Raw genomic sequence first — 24,201 nt, 5'->3', positions numbered from 1 at the left:
CTTACCTCTCCTTTACGGTCAGGCGCATACTGGGACAGCCCTGTTCCCGCTCTGGGTCCTTTCGCTCTGCGGGCGCCGGCGTGCGTCACTGTTCGGCGCCCAGTCGCCGGGCTTCTCCCGGCTCGGGTTGGAGCCGCGGCCTCGATGTCCTTTTCTCGGTGTGCCCTGCTGTGGGCTCGGCTCCCGGCGGGGCGCGGGGCTGGGTCCCGGGCGGCCACCCGCTCTGCCGTTCGCGCCCTCGTGGGGCCTTTCCCCGGGGCTCCAGGACGTGTTCCCTGCCTAGCCGCCTCCTCCTCCGCCTCTGGTGGCTCCAAAGCCCCGAACACGTCCTTGTTCGTGCCGCTGACAGTGAAGCCTCAGGGTCCCAGCGCCGACGGCGACGTGGGTGCAGAGCTCACTCGGCCTCTGGACAAGAGTGAGTGTTGGAGCCGCTCGAGGAAGCGGCAGAGTTTGAGGCTCGGGCATGCGGAATGCTGTGTGTGCTCCTTTCTGGAGCCCTCAGCACTCGGAACTAATTCATTCTTAGCCCCCTTTATAGGGGCTTTGACCCTTCCCGTCCTTCCTCTGAGTGGTTAAACTCTTATCCCGAGGGTTAAGAAATAACTTAGTCCTTAAATGGTGTGCCGTTTGTGCTCCTCGGGTCCTCAGAGAGCGTGAAGGGATGACAGCGGGGACTTTCAGAATTCTTTGCCATTGACTGGACACGGATGTCTAACAATGTTAAGATAGCGTCTTGTTGCCAAGACGACGAGTGTCAGATCTCGATTTCTCAATAAATGTACTCTCCCACGAGGTGGACCGACATGTAAATACAAGATAGAAGTTGATAAATGTGTCCTTGCCAAAAGTAGTAGACATCTGTACTGTCCCAGGTTCCAGAGATGAAGGGGTGGGGGAAACCAACAACTTAGCAACACTGGGTGGCAGTGGGTTTTGTCCTACCAACTAGATTCGAGTGAGTTTGACAAGCGTGTAAATGTTTTCAGTGGAACTGGGCTTCAGATTATATGGCCACCGTATGATTTAGAGGGTGAAAGGTTTCCTCCAACCGAATGACATTCTTGAAGATTGAAGGAACACCACATCTTCTAGACTTAAGCTGTCCAGGAACGACCGTTAGGCAGCTGGCTTTAATAAGCAAAATTGATACTTCCTATTGTGACTTTAAAACAGACTTTATCTTAGGGAGTCTGAGACAGAGGGATGGTAAGTTTAGTGCCAGCCTGGGCTATAGAGTGAGTTCAAAACTAACTAGAGCAACTTAAAGAGATCCTGTTTCAAAATTAAGTTTGTTTGTTTTTAAATGAGCTAGAGGATACAGCCCTGGGATACAGCACTTGACAAGCATGTGTGCAATGCCCTAGGTTCATTTCCCAGTACTGTGATCAACTAACCAACAAAATAGTACTCCTCTTCTTTCCCCTTCCCCCCCTCTACCCTTTCCCTCCTCAAAAGAAGCCCAGGCTGTTCTTAGATGGGATTGCCACTGATTGATTACTGGTACAGGCCACCATGGCCAACACTACTGCTAGCAGTGAGGTACTTCTGCCTCGGAAAGCAGAAGGGCTCACCTCTTCCTGGAAGTGATGGCTACTGTGGGAGCTTTGGGCACAAGTGGATGTTAGAAGACCACTCTGTGGAGCTGGTTCTCTCCTTGTGTGTCTGCGGTGGAGCAGGGATGTTGTGTTGTTTCATTCTGTCATTTTCCTTATGCTCCATTGCACGCTAACTCACCAAGAGGGATCAGCTCACAGCTTCACGTTCTTGCAGCGTTCTTGAGGCTGCTGCTGCGTTTAGCGTTGTGACTTCAAAGTCCCTTTTCTTTTTGAAGATGTGTCTAAATTGGGAAACAAATGTTAAACTTTCCTATCTCTCTTTTAGATGAAGTAAAGAAGATCTTAGACAAATTTTATAAGAGGCAAGAAATTCAAAAACTGAGTGCTGACTATGGACTTGATGGTAAGTAAGGCCAACAACTTTTTAAAGATTTCTTTTCAATTATTTTTATCACTTTATGAGTATTTTGCCTGTGTACCACTTTCCTAAAGTGCCCATGGAAGACAATGTTGGATACCCTGGAGTTGGAGTTAGAGATGGTTGTGAGCCACCACGTGGGCACTGAGAATGGCGCCTTCTTTCCCTGGAAGGGCACTCTTAACCACTGAGCTTCTCTCCAGCTCTGCCAATAACATCTTTATAGAATTGTTACATTTTACTTTGTACTTTGTTATATGTAGTTACAGTAAGTAGTTGTAGTCTGAAGAAAAGTCTCTCTCTGGGGACCCACAAGCCCATCTTGCAAGCCAGACTGCACACTGCAGGAGGAGCTACATATTTAGCCTGCCTCAGTGTCCTGTTTAGTTTCAGTTTTAGCCCAACTTATAATAAACCAGCTGTGCTACCAAAATATTAATAGATGCTTGGAGCTTGTTGTGGTGTGTATATGTTCTAAGATTGAGAAAGCAAATAAAGACTAAGTCTTGTATGCTTTGATTTTGTGTTTTCCACAGCCCGTCTCTTCCACCAAGCTTTCATAAGCTTTAGAAATTACATTATGCAATCCCATTCTCTGGATGTGGACATTCACATTGTCTTGAATGACATCTGCTTCAGTGCTGGCAAGTGCTTAGAGAATTCTTTAAAAAAATTATTTTGTGTATTAGAGTTGGGGGGAAGAAGAGAAAAGAAGCGGGTGTGTGTGTGTGTGTGTGTGTGTGTGTGTGTGTGTGTGGTTGGAGGTCAGAGGGCACCTTTTGGGAGTCTGCTCTCTTCCTGCTGTAGGTTCCCAGGATTGTAAAGCAGTACCTTTGCTTGCTGAGCTATCTCCTTGGTCTGCTTAGAGGATTTTTTAAAATTATTTTTATTTTATGTGTATGGTGTTGTGCCTGTACAGATTTCTGTGCTCCACACCCACGTGGTGTCTGTAGAGGCCAGAGGAAGGTATTAGATCCCCCAGGACTGGAGCTGCAGTCAGTTGTGAGCTGTCATGTGGGTGCTGGGAATACAGCTTGGGTCATTTCAAGGCTAGCCTGGTCTACAAAGGAGTTCCAGGACAGCTAGGGCTACACAGAGAAATCCTTTCTCAAAAAGTCAGGAGAGAGAGAGGCGGGGGGTGGGAGGGTGGGGGGGTGGGAGAATGGTGGTGGTGGTAATGGGATGGTTTCCATAGAGTGGGGGGTCTGAACTGGGAGGATTGCAGTTTGAGGTTCAGTTTTGAGTATTCATGCAGAGTGAGCATGCTAATGCACTGTGTTATTTTACAGCTCATGTGGACGATTTATTTCCATTTTTCTTGAGACATGCCAAACAGATATTTCCTGTATTGGAATGCAAGGATGACCTCCGTAAGATCAGTGACTTGAGGATACCACCCAACTGGTTAGTTCTGGTGCTTACTGATAGGGGATTTCCTAATTTGGGGAAACTAATGTTGATGCTTTTGTTTTATACTAGATAATAAATTATAGAGTCTAAATTTTGTTTTCTCTGGAAACAAAACAAAATAAAATAACAGAGATTAATTCTGTCAGACATTTTATTGGTGTGTCCCTTTCATCCTGATAGAGCTTGGATTAAGGTTTTCTTAGGACAGATTTCAGATAAAGTTTCTTTTGCAAAATTGTTCTAAGTTGTAGTCCTGATATCTTAGCTGACTGCCTGAATATTAAGAGTTTCATCACTGGAGCTCAGCATCTTAACACTGTGACGCCTTTGAGACACTCCACTCAGATCCTGTGGGCTGCTTTCTAGGCCCTGCCAGATCTCACCTTACATAGGTCTAGCCCAGCCCTTGGCTAAAACCCCACAGAACCTCCCTTTCCCACTGCATACGGTGACTTCAGGGCTCCTACTGTCTTCATCTTTTCTGCCCTTTGACATTCTGCTGTTCAAATCCCAACTGCTTCAATCCAAATTGGAGATTTTGCTCAGTTGATAGGTCATCTGTCTAGTAGGGACAAAGCTCCAGACTTGATGCCCAGTACTTTGTAAAGCCAGGCATGGTGGTAGATGCCTGTAATCTTAGCATTTGGGCGGTAGAAGCAGAGGGTTAAGAATTCAAAGTTGCTGGTCATGGTGGTGCACTCAGCACCCAACACTCAGGAAACAGAGGAAAGAGTATCCCTGTGAGTTCAAGGCCAGCCTGGTCTACATAGAGAGTTCTAGGCTAGCCAGGGCTACGTAGACTCTGTCTCAAGAAAAAGAAGAAGAAAAAAGAAAGAAAAAAAAATGAGTCATTCTTGGCTATATAGCAAGTTGGAGGCCAACCTAGGCCGCATGAAACCCTGTCTTAAAAAAAATTGTAGTCACTTGAGCAGCTCTAAGTCTGACCTGCTGGTTCAGGGCAGTTATCCTTTGCTTGGCTTCCGTGTCTCTGTCCTGCTGGGGTGGACAGTGCTCCCTTCCGTCAGGAGTCTAACCCTCACTGCCTGTGTCTCTGTCCCAAAGAGCTACTCCAGGATTTGCCCCATTTTGTGTTTGCAGATGGTGGTAGGGCGCATTTCCTCCCCAGTCAGTCCACATGTCCAGAAGCAGAGGCTCAGCTACTATCTTTATAAATAGTGACATTACAAGGCCGGGGGTATTTGCTTTGGGGTCTTAGGGTCAGAGTTGTGGGAATATGAGAATGATGTAAGCATATCTATGGGGCCAGTTTAAACTCATTTTCAGAACCTTGAGATAGCCAAAACATTCTTTTGCATTTCTCCAGTAAGTCCATTCTGGAAGTCTTGTTATTTTAATGTGGTTATACATCCCTTCAGTGAGTTTCAGAGACTGCTAGGATGGATCGTGAGGTTAATAGAATGAATTCTCTACCTATTCATGTTTTAGGTACCCAGAAGCCAGAGCCATACAACGGAAGATAATATTCCACTCGGGCCCCACCAACAGTGGAAAGACTTACCATGCAATTCAGAGATACTTGTCAGCGAAATCTGGAGTGTACTGTGGCCCTTTGAAACTGCTGGCACACGAGATCTTTGACAAGACTAATGCTGCTGTCAGTACACTACCAAGTGTTTGCTCACTTCCTGGATAACCTTCCTTTGTTGGGGTGGAGGTGGAGGTGGGGAAAACTACGTAGTAATTCACTTGTTGACAGGAAACGCCTATGTAGCGCACTGAGAAGCCTTCAGTTGTAAAAGGTAATGGTGCCCCACCCAGTTTCGGGAGGAAGAGATGCCAACTCCAACATGCCACCAGTGCTGTATCCGTAGTTCAGAGAAATTGTGAGGAAAGGCCTGTGATCCCAGCACTTGGCATATGGAGGCGGGAGGCAAGCCTGAGCTACATAGAAGCTCTGTCTCAGAAAACCAAAAGAACATCGAAGAACACCTGGTACAGAGAAGGAGATTAAATATTACTGGATATTTATCGTAGAGAGAATGATGAGGAACCCACCATCAAACTCTACAGTTGCTTCATTTCCTTTTTTAAATTTATTTGCTTTTTCAAGGAAGAAACCATCAGTTAGTTGAAACTCTCTTTGAACTGTTCCTTGCAAAGATGTTTACTTAGCAGTTTTAGATCAGACTTGGATGCTCCGAGCTGGACCTGCTCCTCGGGACTAGAGCCATGTTTTCGAAACTGGACTGACGCCCTTTGGTCTGAGCATTGTCTTACTAAATGGGCCACTTTTCATTATCTTAGTATAGCATGACATGATGTTAGCCAGTTTGGTTTAGATAATTTGTATGCTGCATTAAAAAAAATTACTTTTTTTTGTATACATAGTGCTTTATCCATACATTTTTGGATGTTTGTCTTCAGAACAAAGACCTAGGTGTTTTTTTTTTTTTGGAGCTGAGGATCGAACCCAGGACCTTGCACTTGCTAGGCAAGCACTCTATCACTGAGCTAAGTCCCCAACCCTGGTTTTTTTTGTTTTTGTTTTTTTTGTTGTTTTTTTTTTAACAGAACTATAGAATGTTTATCTGAAAGGATATTTAGTTGATAGACTACTATTATTTAATACTTAATCCATATTCAAATTCAAGTTTTTTTGGGCTGAAAAAAATGGCTTCACTGGTTAAGAGTGCTTGCTGCTCTTGCAGAGGATCCATGTAGGGGCTAGCTCACAAAGTGCCTGTAACTCCAGCTCCAAGGGACCCAACACCTTCCTGTCTCTACAGGTACTACGCACATATGCTTAAAGAAAAAATAATATATCAATGTTTGGCAGTGGTGGCGCACGCCTTTAATCCCAGCACTCTGGAGGCAGAGCCAGGTGGATCTCTGTGAGTTCAAGGCCAGCCTGATCTACAGAATGAGATCCAGGACAGGCACCAAAACTACACAGAGAAACCCTGTCTCCTGAAAAAAAAATAAAAGAAAAAATAAAATATCTTAAATATTTTTCTATGTCAGTTTTCAGGTAACAATCTCTCTAGTCCTTCCTAGGATCCCATCTAAGTTCTCACATGCTGTGGCCATTTTTCTAGTTTACATTAATTTCAGAATTCCTCAGTCTGTCTTTGTCTCCTGGAGCCTTTTTATGTTTTAAATACTCTAGCTACTTGTTGACTAGACTTTCTCAGATTGAGCACAAAACATCCTGTATTTTGGAGAATGTTGCAGCCCTGTAGCCATGCCTAGAATGGTTGAGAACCCCAGTGTACCATAGCACTGATGTTTCTTCTGGGGGAGTTAAAGTGAGGCCTTTTTATTCTCAAACTTTACTGTTAGTGTTGTTCTTGAGTGTAGAAACAGTTCATGCTGATTGCATTCATTCCACCAGTGCTGAAATGTGTAGAGTGGAAGTGAAAGATGGAGCCCAGTGGTAGAGCACCTGCCTGGATCCACTACCTACTACTGCAAAAGGAAACAGAAACCAGAGCCAGGATATTAGCTGGGAGCCTTGCTGCATGTCTATAATCCCAGTACTTGGGAGCTGGAGGCAGGAGGATGAGGAGTTCAAATCATAGTTAGTTACATAGTGAGTTTGAGGCCAGCCTGGGCTACATGAGACTCTCAAGGATCAGGAACCACTATGGTTTCTCTGCTGAGTGTTCTGATTGGATGTTTCTCCAAATTTATCTTAAGTTTTACAACAGAGTGGCTCTGTGTGTGTGTGTGTGTGTGTGTGTGTGTGTGTGTGTGTGTGTAAAAGCATTGAGAATTTTTTATTCAGCTATTTGAATAAGTTTGATAGTAATAGAATGCGTCCTTTTAAACATCCTAGGCTACTTTTTGTTACCATTTTCAAGTCGGAGATAATCTGGGTTTTGTTTTGTTTTTTCTCTTCCAGGGTGTACCGTGTGACTTGGTGACAGGTGAAGAGCGGCAGACAGTGGAGCCTGAGGGGAAGCAAGCCACCCATGTCTCCTGTACTGTGGAGATGTGCAGTGTTACAACTCCTTGTATGTATATGCTGTTCACAGAGCTGGGATGGGGAGGGTTTCAGCATAGGTAAACTTGATGTAGGGCTGGCTTTCTGATGAGAAAGTTCAAAATCTAGAGAGAAATAGTACACTGAGTACTTAGTGCTTTACAGTATTCTGTGTCATGCTTGATCTGACCCCAGTGCTTTATCCCAGCACTTGAGGAGGCAGATGGGTCTCTGTGAGTTCCAGGACAGCCTGGTCTGCATAAGGAGTTCAGAACAGCCTGATGTGCATAAGGAGTTCCAGGACAGCCAGGGCTACATAGTGAGACCTTGTCTTTAAAAAAAAAAAAAAAAAAAAGTCAGACATAGTCTGGTTGTGTTATCTATACATGTATTTGGAGTTTATCCATTCAAACCATTACATAATATTTTTTATGACCAAAAAAAAAACCTTCATTTTCCCTATTAAGGAATATTTAGGTTGTTTAAATTTTGCCATGGGTCCAGAATGTAGCTCAGTGATAGAACACTTGCCTAGCAAGTGCAAGGCTCTGGGTTCCATTCTCAGTGCTGAAAAAAAAATCTGTATTGTATACAGTGCATTAGTGAACTTCTGGCTTCATTTTTATTTGTTTGTTTGGTCCTTTGCGACAGGGTTTTGCTGTGTAGCTTTGAGCCTGTCCTGGAACTTGCTGTGTAGACCAGGCTGGCCTCAGACTCACAGAGATCCACTTGTCTCTGCCTTCTAAGTGCTGGGATTAAAGATGTGAGCCACCACTGCCCAGCTTTTTTTTTTTTTTTTTTTCCTGGCTTCATTTTTAAAATACTAAAGTAGGGGCTGGAGAGGTGGCTCAGAGGTTAAGAGTACTGACTGCTCTTCCAGAGGTCCTGAGTTCAATTCCCAGCAACCACATGTTGGCTCCTAATCATCTGTAATGATATCTGGTGCTCTCTTCTGGCCTTCAGGGATATATGCAGGCAAGAACACTGTATACATAATAAATAAATCTTAAAAAAAAAACAAACAAATAAAAAACCTAAAGTGTAAGCAAATAAAGAAAATAAATATATGTAATGTTTTAATCCTACCTGTCCCCAAACAGTGATTTTTAATTAACCTGTATATTTTCTCAACTCTGCTAATATTCAGATTTTGTTATGTGTTACGGTAGGGTATGGACTCAGGTGAATAAGTTAAATAAAGTAAGGATCATAGGATTTTTTACTAACAGCTTGCTTTTCTTTTTAAAATCATCTCTTCAAATAAATAGTTTTATATTTTTCAGTGTGTTGTAAAAGTCATACCTATAACAATGCAAATGCACACACAAATCATAGGTTCTCTACTTCCTGCTTTTTAGCCTGTTTGTATGCCTTGATGTGATGAGCAATTTTTAATCTTTTTTTTTTTGGAGCTGAGGATTGAACCCAAGGCCTGTGCTTGCTAGGAAAGCGCTCTACCACTGAGCTAAATCCCCAACCCCGTAATTTTTAATCTTGTTTTCATTATGAATTAGCTTTCTTTGATGTTCTCAATGCCTTGGTATTTGGGAGGGACATGAAAGTGTGACTTACAGAAACAGTGTAGCATGGTTAGAAGTATTTGGGCCAAAGCAGTGTGCTGGTGGTGCACGCCTTTAATCCCAGCACTGGGGAGGCAGAGGCAGGTGGATCCCCATGAGTTCAAGGCCAGCCTGGTCTATAGAGCGAGATCCAGGACAGCCAGGGTTACACAGAGAAGCCTTGTCTCAAAAAACTGAGAAGGGGGGGGGGGGGGGCGCTGAGGCGGGAAGCCAGGTGCCGCTTTGTTTTCCGTGATGACGGGAAACCCTCAAGCATGAGCAGAGCCAGCAGGGCCGAGGAGTCCTCCATCACGGCTCTTGCTGGTCTTGAGAGATGTCTCAGGGGAAGCTTCCTAAGTCTCTGAAAGGCTCTCCACTCCTCACTCCTGGACGCATAGTGCCTGTCTTCTCCTTTGCCACTGGGTAGATGGGGTAGTTTGTTTGTTGAGACTATGGAGCCTTGGCTGGCCTGGAACTTGCTATGTGGACCTGGCTCCTCTCAACCTCATAGAGGTCTTCCTGCCTCTGCCTCTACTGCTGGATCAAAGACTTATGCTGCCATGATGTGCTAAGATTTATTTCTAAGTGTGTGTGTGTTTGTGCCCTCATGTTTAAAAGAGGGGGCTAATCCAGATCCTCTGGACGCGCTCCATTGCCCATCAAGCTGTCTTGTCTCCAGTCCAATGTGGTCGTTGGTGCTGGGCAGAGTTAGCAAGTGTGTCTGAGGCTGTAGAGAGTGGTACAGATGGGGACAGCGGCTCAGAGTGTGGTGTTGAGAGCAGGTGGCTTGGATGTGAGTCTTATCCCTACACATGCTATCTACCTTCCTGGGGCCTCCGTTTACTTGCCATTCAAATGGAGATAACCTCATAGGGTTCTGAAGGGGAACAAACCACTTAGAACAAGCCTGCTAGGAAAGATGCACCCCGTAAGCCATGGCACTAACACTGGTGAGGGAGCTGCTGTTGCCGTGTAAGTGGCTTGTTGCTCACGGGGACTCTTCTGTTTTAAGATGAAGTGGCTGTGATCGATGAAATTCAGATGATTCGAGACTCAGCCAGAGGATGGGCCTGGACCAGAGCACTGCTAGGTGAGTGTCTGACTGCTTCAGCCAGCCGCCGCCTCTCTTTCTGAGAAAAGGTATAAGTTTTTTTTTTGAGCTGAGGATCGAACCCAGGGCCTTGCGCTTGCTAGGCAAGTGCTCTATCACTGAATTAAATCCCAACCCCATGGTATAAGCTTTAATGTTACTTAAATATTATTCTGATAGTGAAAAAAAATCCTGTTTTGTGAGTTATAAAGTTAACACAACCAAATAACCGAAGTAGAAATGTTTGAATCTTGGAGGATATAACCCAGTGGTAGAGCACTCTCCTAGCAAAGGGAGGCCCTGAGTTTAATCGTTAGCACCAAAAAAGTTAAAGTTTGAGGTTAGGGATGTAGATCATTTGTAGAGTACCTGCCATCAGACCATGCATGAAGCCCTGGGTGGGCCTGATTCGCAGAACCACATACCGGGTATGGCTGAATATTCCAGTTATCCTAGCACTTGGGAGGAGGAAGCAGGACCATCGGGAGAGGTGAGAGGATTATTATGGACTACACAGCAAGGTGGGGCCAGCCTGGGCTACCTTAAGGAAAAGGAAGGAAAGTTTGTCTTGCTATATTTACAGTCACTGTTAATATTTTGCTATAGTTTTTTTATGCACGTGGTGTGTGAAGGACTTGGAACTTTGTGTTTTGCTGTTTCTGGTTCTGTTGTTTCATATTCTGCAGATGACTGTGTCTGGGTATTGTCTGTTGAAGAGCAGTACTGCATGCAGTTTGTTTCATGGTGCTGAACATTTTTCTCATCACCAACAGTGCTGTAGTAGGATTATCGGTGGATGTAGCTTACTTTTGATTTTTGTTTTATATAGGATGTGGTCCTAGAAGTGGAATTCTTTAGGTTCACAGGCATGAATGCATGTGTATTGCCTGATTTTTGTTTTGTTTACTTTTTGTTTTTCGAGACAGGGTTTCTCTGTGTAGCCCTGGCTGCCCTGAAACTCACTTTGTAGACTAGGCTAACCTCAAACTCACAGAGATCCACCTGCCTCTGCCTCCCCAGTGCTGGGGTTGAAGGTGCACCACCACGCCCAGTGTATTGCCTGATTTTTGAAGTGGATTTTTTCTTCTTCTTCTTCTTCTTTTTTTTTCCAAACAGGGTTTCACTCTGTAGCCCAGGCTGACTTTAAACTCCATGTCCCCCTGCCCCAGCCTGGAAAGTGTGGAAAGTGTAGGGTTATAGGCTAGTCCCACCATACTTGGCTTGGAATGAGTTTTGATCTAACATGTTGTAGGGCAGGCATTTTCAGATTGAAACAAAGAGGTGAACCTTGAGTTTGCTGTTAAACAGTAGGGAAAAGTAGGTCTGCTCAGCTTCCATGGAGTTCTGACTTGAAGAACTCGGGCCTAGGACTAATACCCATCATTAAGCATCAGAGTGCCAGCCTCCAGTCCTGCCTGGCCTCACCCTACAGTGGTGACAACCTTGTTTGGAGCAATTTAAAGCCTATAAATTTATAAAATTGGCCTCTATCTTTGCCCATTCAAAGGCTTGGGTCAGAGAAACTGAAAACACTGGAAAGAGTTACAGTGCCATTAGGAAGAATACAGAGTGTAGTTGGAAGTTTCTCTGGTCCTGCCTGGGCCCTGTGTTCCAGACAAATCTCTCCCGCCCTGTCCTGCAGCCACTTAGACCCAAATAAACATACAGAGGCTTAATATTAATTATGAACTGTATGACCATTAGCTCAGGCCTATTATTGACTAGCTCTTACACTTAAACTCAGCCCATTTCTGTTCATCTATATGTTGCCACATTTTCTGTGGCTTTACCTGTATGCCATTACATGCTGCTCCCAGGATGGCGGGATGGCGTCTCCTGACTCAGCCTTCCTCTTCCCAGAATTCTCCTTGTCTGCTTGTCCTGCTTATACTTCCATCCTGGCTACTGGTCAATCAGTGCTTTATTAAACCAGTGTATAAAAGCATTATCCCACAGCATCATAACAATGTAAATTTCTCTGTGCTTTTACAGGACTCTGTGCTGAAGAAGTCCATTTGTGTGGAGAATCTGCTGCTATTGACCTGGTCACTGAGCTTCTATACACAACTGGTGAGGAGGTAGAGGTAAGAGATTATGGGCTGCTTTCTCAAGGGCTGTGCCATAGAGCTTCGGGTACCTGTCACTGGCTCCTGTAAGCTCTAGGCTCGCAAAATCAGAACTTAACTACATACAATGAACAAGTGCCAGAACATGTGTGAAGTCAGCATTTGTATGCAGTCTAAAAAGTATTGTTTTAAGAAAGATTGAAAACATAGCTTAGCAAAAAGGGAATCTTTATTTTCTTATAGCTGACTGGCTCCTATACATATGGTTAAACTTCATAATGTGAAGTGCTGATGGAGAGGCCATGACCCCATGTCTTCCAAGAGTGTGGGAGAGTCTTCATCTTCACAAAATAACTTGTTTGTTTGTAGGATGAGGTGGTTTTGTGATTTTTGCTTTTGAGATACGGTCTCACTAAGGCTGGCTTTAAATTCGTGGCAATTCCTGCCTTAGCTTCCTGAGTGCTGGGATTATAGGCGTTTACCACCACGCTCAGCTTTTAATTTCATAAACATCTTTGGAGGATTAAGCCAGATATATTTATTTACTTACTTACTTGTTGTGCTGGGAATCGAACCAAGGGCTTTATGCATGCTCTTCTGTGCAGCTACATCCACAGCTCATGAATTGAAGTCTCTTTAGAGCTAAGTGAGTCAGACTATTGAATTTGAGACTCAGTCCTCTATATCACACGTTGAGGCCTTTGTTATTTATGTAATTGCCAGATCTAGTTTGTATCTGTTTTGCAGATGTGGAGTAGGAAGAAACTGGTTTCCTTTAAGAACTGCCCAGAATTGAGAATTCCTTAATAAGATAGTAAAATTGTGTCTGTTCCTTTTCTCATTGCTGTGCCAGATAGACAAGCAGTGGAAGGAAGGAAGGAAGGAAGGAAGGAAGGAAGGAAGGAAGGAAGGAAGGAAGGGCGGGCTTCTTTTGCTCACAGTGTCAGGGTCAGAAACAGAGAGCCACTGACAGGTGCTCAGCCAGCTTGCTCTTTATTCTCCCCATCCCCAGCCATGCAAAGGTGTCACTCACACTGGTTCTTTCCTGCTGTTACACCCTTTGACAAACACTCTCACAAGGCACACCCAGAGATGTGTTTCCATGGTGATTCTAAATCTAGTCTACCTGACAGTGAAGATTAGCTTCTGCAGAAATGTAGACGTGCTCTTGACCTGTAACAGTTCCGTGCTGTACTTTGAGGGAGACAGAGTAGGATGCAGCGGGAGAAATTCTGGATTCAAGTTCTGGACTTGGCTGCTTTGGGTGCTGTCTGCAGCAAACCACAGAAAGCTGAAAAGATCTGGTCTCATCTTTTATTGGACTGTTTTACCCTGTCATAAAATGGAAATGACCTGTGGTGGGATACCTTGCTCAGCCTTGATACCATGGGGAGGGGCTAGGCTCTCCTTCAACTTGGTATGCCAGACTTTGTTGACTACCATGGGAGGCCTTACCCACTCTGAGGAGTGGATGGGGGCAGAGTGGGAGGGAGGTGAGTAGGAGGGAGAAGGGGAGGGAGGGGGAACTGGGGTTGGTATGTAAAATGAAAAAAATTTTAATAAATAAATATTTTTTTTTTAAAAATGGAAATGGGGTTGGGGATTTAGCTCAGTGGTAGAGCGTTTGCCTAGCAAGCGCAAAGCTCTGGGTTCTATCCTCAGCTCAAAAAAAAAAAAAAAAAAAAAATGGAAATGTCAGTCATAACCTCTCTGAAGCTGCCACACTGTCCTGAAAATCAGTGTGTGTTAAAGTTCTTTAAGGATGTCGACACAACATTAATTTAGCAATGTGAAGAATTGAAGGTAGCACAGCATCCCAGTGAATGTTTCTACGTGTTGATCCTGGAAGTTGATGCTTACCCAGCCTCTAGTTCAGCTGCCTGCCTGCAAGCTTTCTGGTGTCTGGTACTGACTTGAGTGTGTTTCTTTTCCGTGTATGTCTTTATTGCAGGTTCACAAATATGAAAGGCTTACCCCCATTTCCGTGCTGGATCATGCACTAGAGTCTTTAGATAATCTTCAGCCTGGGGACTGCATTGTCTGTTTTAGCAAGAATGATATTTATTCTGTGAGCCGACAGATTGAAATCCGGGGACTGGAATCTGCTGTCATATATGGCAGCCTCCCACCTGGTAATAATCGGCCTTTACTGGGACTGGGTGTAAAATCTCTTACATTTGCCATTTAGGTTGAGATACGTTTAGAAAGCATAGTAAGAGAAAAAAAATGGAATTAATGTGAACTATTCCTTCTAGGGACCAAACTTGCTCAATCAAGAAAGTTTAATGACCCCAGTGATCCATGCAAAATCCTGGTAGCTACAGATGCCATTGGCATGGGACTTAATTTGTAAGTAATTTACAATTTACATAATTTGTAAGTGATAATAAACAGTGGGTTAGATGGCAGGTGTTTGTTTTTTTGTTTTTGTTTTTCAGTTTTCTAATTGATTAGGATGGAATTAACAATGTAGATTTGAAGTTTATCTTTCTGTACTTGTTTGGGAAATAAAAGAGAATATCACAGAACACTGGAGTTTGGAGTGTTCCCCCACTAGGGCAAATCAGTTGTTACCTTGCTTTATTTCAGGTCTCTTAGTCATGCGGTGTCCAGTGCCTCCAGTGGGGTGCACTCAGTATCTCCAGAGAGTGAAAGCAGTGACCCAAAAACCTACTCAGTTGTTCTTGGCAGCTTCGTGTGTGCGTGTGCGTGTGCGTGTGCGTGTGCGTGTGCGTGTGTGTGTGTGTGTGTGAGAGAGAGAGAGAGAGAGAGAGAGAGAGAGAGAGAGCGACTTGCTGGTTGCCCAGGCTTGCCCTGCCTTGAGTTTAATATGTAGGCTCCACTGACTTTGAGCTCTTGGCCACCACTCAGTTTGTCTTTTTTGTTTGTTTTTATTTTTATTTTTTTAGAAGATTTAAGAATTTTGTGTGTGAGTGTTTCACTTGCATGTTAGATACATGCATCACATGTATGCAGTACTGAGGGGGCCAGAACCTCTGGAATTGTAATTATAGATCATTGTGAGGTACCGTGTAGGTGCTGGGAGTAGAACTCAAGTCCTCTGCAAGAGCAGCCAGTGCTCCTAAACTGAGCTGTTCCTTCAGTTGGTGCACTACACTGCCCGGCTGGCCTCAAACTCCTGGGTCAGACAGTCTTTCTGCCTCAGCTCCTCTAGTACCTGGGACTTGAGTGGTGTGCCTCTGTTCTCGACACCACTTACCTTTAACACAGTATGAGAGCACTTTATCTGTTGTCATTTTCTTTAGCTTAATAATTCGAATACTTTACAGTTTGCCCTCTCAAATGGGTGATTTTAAGTAAATATCAACAGTTATTCAGACATCTTGCTTGAGAGCTGGCCATGCTAGCACATGCCTGTAAACCCCAGCACCCACTAGGCCTAGGCAGGAAGGTCCTGTCTTTTTGTTTGTTTGTTTGTTTTTTGTTTTTCAAGACAGGATTCCTCTATGTAACAGTCCTGGCTATCCTGGGATGAATAAAAAGAATTCACAACAAGCCTCTTTTTTTTTTTTTTTTCTTTTTTCTTTTTTTAAAAATTTTATTAGCCAGGCTGTCCTAGAAGTCATTGTATAGCCCAATCTGCCCTCAAACACACAATCTTCCTGTGTCAACTTCCTGGGTGCCACAGTGCCCGGACTTTTCTCATTAAGAAAAAAAAAAAAATCAGCCAGGTGTTGTAGTACACACCTTTAATCCCAGTACTCAGGAAGCAGAGCCAGGTGGATCTCTGTGAGTTTGAGGCCAGCCTGGTCTACAGAGCGAGATCCAAGACAGGCACCAAAACTACACAGAGAAACCCTGTCTTGAAAAAGCAAAACAAAACAAAAAAACAAACATAATGAGTTCCTGGACAGCTAAGGAAGGACTATGTAAAGAGACAAAAAAAAAAAGTTTTTTTTTTAAAATAAGTTTATGTGTGGGTGTTTGCCTAATGTGGTACAATTGGAGGTGTCAGATCCCCCCAGGACTTGATTTCCAAATGATGGTGAGCCACCGTGTGGGTGCTGGGAATAATAGAACTCTAGAGTCTTCTGGAGGAGCAACAGGTACTCTTAACTGGTGAGCCATCTAGCCAGCCCCATTTTGACTTAAAGGAGAGTTAGACTGAGCACATCTTGACCCAAGTGACAGGGCTGTGTACAGTCTGTGGGGTCACTTTTATTTCTATTTCAGGAGCATAAGGAGAATTATTTTTTACTCCCTTATAAAGCCCAGCATCAATGAAAAGGGAGAGAAAGAGCTAGAGCCGATCACCACCTCCCAAGCTCTGCAGATTGCCGGCCGAGCCGGCAGGTTCAGCTCACACTTTAAGGAGGGAGAAGTCACAACAATGCACCGGGAGGACTTGGCTTTACTGAAGGAGATTCTGAACAGACCTGTGGCTCCTATACAGGTAAGGCTTAACATGTCACCGCTCCCGCTGCACGCAGGACAGTCACTCCTTCCCTCGTCTCTTGCCTCAAATGTGTGGAAACAGAAGGGCAGCTTGAGACCACGACAAGAAAGCTCTCCTTGGGGCTGGAGAGATGGCTCAGCAGAGTACCAGCACCCATGCCAGCAGCTCATAACTGCCTGTAACTCCAGCTTCAGAGACCTTCTGTACGCATGCACACACGCACGCACGCACGCCATAATTTAAAAATAAATAGAAGGCTTTCCTCTAGTGTTTGGAGAGGCATCGATACCTCTTAGAGAATTGTGGACAAGTGAAAGTCAACAGGTTAGTTGGCCTGATTTCCTTGCTGTGGGCACACATAGAGTCATGTCATAAAGTGGAGACAAACTGCAGCTTGACTGGACAAGAGACTAGCACCGGGTTATGCAGCTGCAAATAAGGACTTCTGTGGTTCAGCCCCTGGTTGGTGGATCACATCTTAAGTTTCTAGAGACTCGCTTCGGTGGCTCATTTCTTTGTTAGGAAGAGGTTAGAAAGAACTCTCTGTGAGGTGATGGGGTGGAGGCTGGTGACATGACTCTTGGTTCCTGGGTGTGAGGGCTCCTGAGTGGTTCCTGTGCCGTGTGTACTCAGCCCTCTTTCCTGTGCACCTCATTTCTGGGCGTCACACGACCTTTAGGGCTTCCTCTCTCTCATCCTCATCCTCGGCTGTGGGCATGGCTTAGCACTGCAGTGTACAAGGGGCCAGCTGATGGCCAGTGTAGATGTTGTCTCATGACTGGGGCTTCCTTGTTCATGCCTAGTCAATAGAGAAAACTGCAATTTGGAAAATAGTTTCAGCCTTGAAGGCATTTTTGTTATTCTGTCAAATCTAGTCATCTGACTAAAACATAGCAGAAGGCTACATAATCTGCCATTTTCCTTAAATAATCCTATCAGCTTTGCTAATTGCAGTAAATACTTCAAATGGTCATGTCTTTTTCTCTCTAGTACTGAAATTCTTGGCATGGGACTCGTTTGCAAGAACTTAGCCTAATGTAGGACATGGTTTCAAAAGAAGGAAATGCCCTTCAAAACTGAAGGGCAAACTCAGCTCGCAATTTTCTGATCTTCTACTTCTGCAGGCTGCTGGCCTTCACCCCACTGCTGAGCAGATTGAAATGTTTGCCTACCATCTCCCTGAGACAACGCTGTCCAATCTCATCGTAGGTGGAAGTTCTTCTCTTCTCCAGGTGTTGACATGCCATGTCAGTACCGCTCACTGCAGGGCAGGAGTGGACAGTCGGCCTTTGTGCAGTGCCGTCCGTGAAAGGGACATTGCTGGTGAAACCTTCTGAAGGCTTCGAGTGCTGGGTGCACATGTCAGTGCACACCTGTGAACCAGTACTCAGGACACTGAGGCTGGAGGCCCTAGAGTCGGAGGCTAGCCCAAGGGAGCATAGTGAGCCTCTGTCTCAAAAAGAAGTTCGGGTTAGGAAGACCATGGGAGAAATGTCTTAGCTTTAGAGAGCAGAAAGTATGGCACACCTCTCCTGAGGTCTGCTAAGGACCAAGAGTTGTCTTTTGTGGGCTTGAATTCTTTATTCACACCCAGTGGGGTAGTCACATCTAGGCAGTTCAGTAATTTCATATATTTTCCTCCAGGATATTTTTGTAGACTTTGCACAAGTTGATGGGCAGTATTTTGTCTGCAATATGGATGATTTTAAGTTCTCTGCAGAGTTGATCCAGCATATTCCACTAAGTCTACGGGTGAGGTATGTGTTCTGCACAGCCCCCATCAACAAGAAACAGCCTTTCGTCTGCTCGTCACTGTTACAGGTACGTCTTTAGCTCTATGCTGTTTTGAGTTGTTCCAGGGTGATCCATTTTCCTCCAAACAGTACTTTGTCTACTGAAAGAAAACACTTGGGAGAGTACCCTAAATATAGGACACTTTGTGAAAATTTAAACATAAAGTGACCTTGTATTTGGGCCTGGATGAATGCCACTGTGAAAAAGCTGATGCATATGGACAAATAAGCGCTTGGTGGGATTAGGGTTGATGGTGGCAGTGGTCCTCATTTCTTTAACTGAGGGCTGCGCCTCTTCCCTCTCACCCATTCACACTGGGCTGTGGTGTGATGTGTGAGGAGCACAGGACTCTAGGAGGAAGGGCAGTAGACAGAACTGTCTGGCCTTAAGTACCTGCTGCTCCATCCTCAGTGCTCACCTCATGCTGCTAAACTCAGGCTTTTCTGGATTTCCTGATTTCTCCACCATAGGCCTTAGCATTCTCTTTATCAGCTCTATTTCGATTACATTTATTTGTGAATTTACTTTTTAAGTTATTGTAATATATATATAATGCCCATGCCGACTTAAGGCATTACAGAAAGGTTAAAACTGTCTGCCATCCCCAGTCTGAGGCCTCTGAACACCCGCTGTTAGTTTATTTCACATGGTGTCTCCGTACCTGTAGGAAGTCCAGTTCTGTTTTGCGGGTGTTTTCCCATAGGTATTATAATGAATTGTTCCACAACCCGCTTTTCCTCTTCCCTAGCAGTGTGCCTCAGAGGTCCGTGTTCAGGTATTTTTCCAGGACGTCTGTCATTGGTGGAGAGCCAGGGTAAAGGGAGGTTGTGGGGCAGTCTTCAGCTCCTGCATGCTCACATCCTATTTACACCATTCTTCAAACAACAGTTCCAACAAAGCAGGGGCCTCTGCCAGGGAGAGGGGACCCTGGAAGAGTGCAAGTCAGGTTGCACCTCCTTTTTCTTTCTAATAGACCTAGAGGATTCTGGTGGTTACCAAACTCTGTTCTCTCCTCTCAGTTTGCCAGGCAATATAGCAGGAATGAGCCGCTGACCTTTGCTTGGTTACGCCGGTACATCAAGTGGCCTTTGCTTCCGCCCAAGAATATTAAAGACCTCATGGACCTTGAAGCTGTCCATGATGTCCTTGACCTCTACCTGTGGCTAAGGTACTGAACCTTCTCCTTCTGTGCTCTCAGTTTTCTCACTCACAGGGCGAATTGGAGGTTTGTGGGTGGATTTCTGCTCTTCCAAGTTCGAGATACATGGTGGGTACTGTCTGTTCTATTTTCTGTGGAGGAAATGAGTTTGGCTTGTACTCGTTCCTGAGAAGACCTCAGGGACACCTGAGATAGCCGATGGCGATGTTGACTAGACCCTTGCTAGTGGAAGGGAACTCTTTAGAAGTAAAGAACTTCAGCCCCATCTAGACTTAAATTCTCAATTTTAAGAAAATGATTGCTCTGTTCATGTGTGCGTGTGTGCGTGTATGTGTGTGTGTGTGTGTGTGTGTGTGCGTGTTGTGTGATGGGGTAGGTGGGAAGTGCATTTTGTTTCATTGTTTGGAACTGATTCTCTACTTCATGTTCCCTGTGGGCCCTGTGACTCTAACTCAGGTCGCCTGGTCTGTGAAGCAGTCACTTTTATCTTCTGACCGTCTCCACGGCCCAGGCGGTGCGTGTGAACACAGCTTCCAGCCGTTAATTGCGCATTCCTGTTGAGAAGCTTTGCTCTAGAATGGGTAGGTTGTCAGAGTTGGTTCAGAGCCGTTGTTCTAATTCTCTTTGTTCTTTTCCCAGCTACCGATTTATGGATATGTTCCCAGACTCCAGCCTTGTTCGAAATCTCCAGAAAGAACTGGATGTCATTATCCAAGATGGTGTGCACAACATCACCAAACTGATTAAAATTTCTGAGTCCCGCAAGCTTTTGAAGCTGGAGAGCCTATCTTCAGGGAGCCAGTCAACTTTGTCAGGGGCCTTAAAGAGCCCGGCAAGAAGGACACGTGGCACCAAAGGTGTTGGGGGTAAAGCGGCAGAGGCGCCCAGCCCGGGTGCCGAGGAGCTGCCCCTCGCTTCCAGGCTGGTGCAGCAAGGACTCCTCACTACAGACATGCTGAAGCAGCTCCAGAAAGAGTGGATGACACAGCAACCAGAGCAGAGCAGGGAAAGGGCTGGGACAAGAAGGAAGAAGAAGGACCCCAACTCCGAATAGGTTTTTTAATTTTGCAAATAAAAGTCGATGTTAAATCCTTATGCACATGGCATTCACTGCCTGTGGTAGGATTGTGGCCATCTTGCACTTTTTTATATTTTTTTGCCAAGTAAATTCCTAAAGCCACCTAAACTACTTTTTCCAACTTTTAAAATCATGTCTTGGAGGTTTCACCTTTGTTCCATTCCTAATGGCCTCTTGTAGCGCAGCCCCGAGACACTGCTGCTTCAGAAATCCTGCACGACATCAGATCATTTTAGGAGATTGTTAGGCCTGTTGTCGAGGATGTCACAGGTGGAATTCTCTGACACACACTGCTGTCAGTTATGCCCACGACCAGAGATTGTTCTAGAAGCTGGAAATACACACTAGCAAGATAAGAGTACAGCTCAGCAGGGCAAGGACACTGTGTCTCTAGTGCGCTGTTGTAGCCACTGTATGGGCTTGTGAGGAAGCAGTTTGACTCTGAAATGAGTGCACACACAGGTAGAAATAAGTGATGGGGAAGGAGGGGGCACTGTCAGGTCACCCCTGTTTAAAGGCCAGTCTGTTGCATAATGGTCTTTATATGCCCTGGTTAAAAATGTAGCTAGAGGTTTAAAGGCATCAGCTTAGGCGCTGGATGGACATGGTTCTGTCTTTTGTTTTGTTTTGTTTTTTAATTATTTTTATTTTATGTGCATTGGTGTTTTGCCTGTGTGTATGTCTGTGTGAGGGTCTCCTGGTACTGGAGTTACAAACAGTTGTGAGCTGCTGTATGGGTGCTGGGAATTGAACCTGGGTCCCCTGGAAGAGAAGTCAATGCTCTTAACCACTGAGCCATCTCTCCAGTCCCGGTTCTGCTTTTTTCAGGGCAACGCCTGTGAAGGGATGCTTAAGTGACGGACGGTAAGCTCTTTCGTCCCAGCCTGCCCACCGCAAGTATTTCCTAAATGAGCCTGAAGGTTTAGGCCACTGTGCCTGAGGACGCAACTCTCAGGTCATTGGAAGAATTAAGCCAGTTTCCTGAGCACGTGCTGATCAAAGCTGACTGCAGAGTAGAGGCTCAGGGAACAGCCAGAGATGCTAGTCAACGTGTCTCAGCTTTTCTCAGGTGGCTCTGATGGCAGTGTTCACCGCAGACCTCTGTCTTCATGGGCTCAAAGGCTGAGAAGTGCTCTCCTTTCCTTGTGAGTGAAGGAGTGAAGCGCCCTGGAGAATGTGTGGGTGTCCTGGCTGGACAGCTCTCACTTCTAGAATTGACTCTCCTCTGGGACTTATCGTAATTCTTGTCCACGTGATCTAAAAAATCCCCATGAACTGAAGTAGACAGCTGGGCTTTTACGAAGGCAGGTTGGTCTCCCAAAGCCTCTGGGCTCTCAGGAAGAGCTGCTTGAGTGCCTAGCTGAAGAAGGCTCTTCAGTGAGTGTTTGCTCTGGCCCTTCCCTTTGCCTCCTCAGGGACAGGAGGGTGTGTGGTTTAGCAGAAGAACCGAGAGATGTCACCAAGATGATGTCAGGGAACCCAAACGGGGAAAACGATTGGAGTGGCGCTGGACTGATCTCGGAGAGCTGACCCTGTCACCCTGAGAGCAGCTTGGTCTTGTTTTTTTTTTTTTTTTTTTTTGGTTTTTTTTTTAGATTTATTTATTATGTATACATTATTCTGCCTGTATGTACACCTGCACACCAGAAGAGGGCGCCAGATCTCATTACAGTTGGTGGTGAGCCACCATGTGATTGCTGGGAATTGAACTCAGGACCTCTGGAAGAACAGCCAGTGCTCTTAACCTCTGAGCCATCTCTCCAGCCCCGAGCTTGGTCTTGTTAATGTTTGACTGTCACCTTTTTTTGTGGGCTTGTATTAATTCCCACGTGTGCATTTTATTTTAATCTAATGGCATCCCTTCTAAAGTATAGCTGTTTTCATTTTCTCTGGCCGTTTTCTAATGTGCTTTGAAATACCTAGCTGAGAGCCCTTTGTGGATTATTGTTGATTCTTCTGAACAGCAGCATGAGGTGTGAACTGAAGCCCAGGTATTGATCCTGATCAGCTCTGTCACTACAGATCTGGGGGGCTTACAGAAACGTGGTTAGTACGTATCTGGCTGCCATTAATAACCAGCGACTTAGTACTTTGCATGTTAGATCTGTTGGTGAGTCCACATCTACAGCATGACACTAGGTCTTTTGAGAGATAACTCCCTATGAATTGCAGATACACAGTACTGTCAGCACAAATCATCAGTCTCATGCTCCAAGCCATCATAAAGCAGTCATTCTGTGTCTAGATCACACAAGTACTTCTAGAGCTGGTCATGGTGGCACACACCTTTATTCCCAGCACTCAGGAGGCAGAGGCAGAGGCAGGTGGACCTCTGAGTTGAGGGCAGCCTGGTCCCGTACCAGTTCCAGGGTGGCTAGGGCTACACAGTGAGACTGCGTCTCAGAATCAGAAGCAAACATACATGGTGGTGTGTTTGGTGCATACATGTATGGAGAGGCGAAGCTAGCTGAGGTGAAACACACATATCATGCTAAGAGTTTCCTGTTTGAAAACTTTAGATTATAGAAACATGAACACCCCCCACCGACACCACCCCACCAAGACAGGGTTTCTCTGTAGCCCTGGCTATCCTGGAACCTGCCCTGTAGACCAGGATTAAAGACCTGCGCCACCGCTGGCTAGAAACCTGGGTTTTTATAAACAGAATTACCACTACTCTAAATATCTGTCCATGTAGGATTAAGCATTGAAGACATTTACCTTTTACCTTTTAAATTCTTTGATAAAGACCAAATATTTTCAAACATTTTAGTTTACATCTTATGTGTGTTCCTATGAATGTATGCTTCTTATGTGCATGCCTGTAGAAGCCAGGAGAGGGCATCAGATCCCTTGGGGCTGGAGTTGCAGGTGTGTGGTTGTGAGACATCCTGTGGGTGCTGGGGTCTGAACTCAGGCCACCTGGAAGAATAGTAAGTACTCTTAACCACTGAGCCACCTCCAGCCTGAAGACCAAATGTAAGAAATTGTTTTTAGCATAGTTAGAGTTTGCCCTTTAAGACTACTGTCTTAGAATCTGCCTAAGGGTATCAGCTCTGTTCTCACTGTGTGCTCCGGTGGGAGTGTCTGGTACTTAGTGGGGCTTAGTGGCTTCCTTTATTATCATCGTTGGAATTCTTCATACCTGTGTACCATGTATCTTATTCATAATCCACCCCTCCATACCCCCCTCAGCTTCACCCAGGACTCCCCGTCACATCCTCCTCCCCATTTAATGTCCTCCTTTTTTATTGTTTTTTAATCCCCTGGATCCAGTTAGTACTCGTATGCATATGGGTGTAGAACCATCCACTAGGGCCTGGGGAATCTACTCAGTGCTTACACTTCTGAAGGAAAGTGACTCCCTCCCGCCGCCAGCAGCTGCCTCTGCAGCCCCTTGCACTCCGGGCTGGAATTCTTAACCGGCTTGATCTTGTATAGGTCTTGTGCGGGTAGGAGCTGTGAGTTGATGTGCAGCAGACATGTCCTGTCTCAGAGGACAGCATTGCACAGCACGCCTCCCTATCCTCCAGCTCTTACATCTTCTGCAGGGTTTGCTGAGCCTTGCAGGGAGGGATGGACAGAGGAGCGGGCAGTGATGTCTTAAACTGCCATCATATGCACCTTTAGCTACATACAGTAATGTTGATAATTCTTTGCAGGAAAACCCACAGTGCCTGTAGCAGATTGTGATGAGACAGGGGATTGGTT

General features: G+C 45.2%; 1 protein-coding gene across 1 annotated transcript; it reads left to right on the top strand.

Annotated features, from left to right (window-relative positions):
* The first annotated feature begins 90 nt into the window (after positions 1-90).
* Supv3l1 (Suv3 like RNA helicase) lies at positions 91-20,507 on the top strand. The gene is made up of 15 exons (XM_036168388.1): positions 91-415; positions 1,882-1,959; positions 2,511-2,618; positions 3,264-3,378; positions 4,831-4,999; positions 7,247-7,358; positions 9,899-9,976; positions 11,969-12,060; positions 13,994-14,174; positions 14,298-14,391; positions 16,237-16,456; positions 17,584-17,664; positions 18,104-18,280; positions 19,273-19,421; positions 20,052-20,507. The coding sequence occupies exons 1-15, from the start codon at positions 145-147 to the stop codon at positions 20,464-20,466; spliced, it is 2,340 nt and encodes a 779-aa protein (XP_036024281.1). The 5' UTR covers positions 91-144; the 3' UTR covers positions 20,467-20,507.
* Positions 20,508-24,201: the final 3,694 nt, after the last annotated feature.

The sequence above is a fragment of the Onychomys torridus genome, chromosome 18, assembly GCF_903995425.1.
Source record: "Onychomys torridus chromosome 18, mOncTor1.1, whole genome shotgun sequence".
Lineage (NCBI taxonomy): Eukaryota > Metazoa > Chordata > Mammalia > Rodentia > Cricetidae > Onychomys > Onychomys torridus.
The sequence above is the reverse complement of the archived record's forward strand: the minus strand, read 5'-3'. Positions and strand labels throughout refer to the sequence as shown.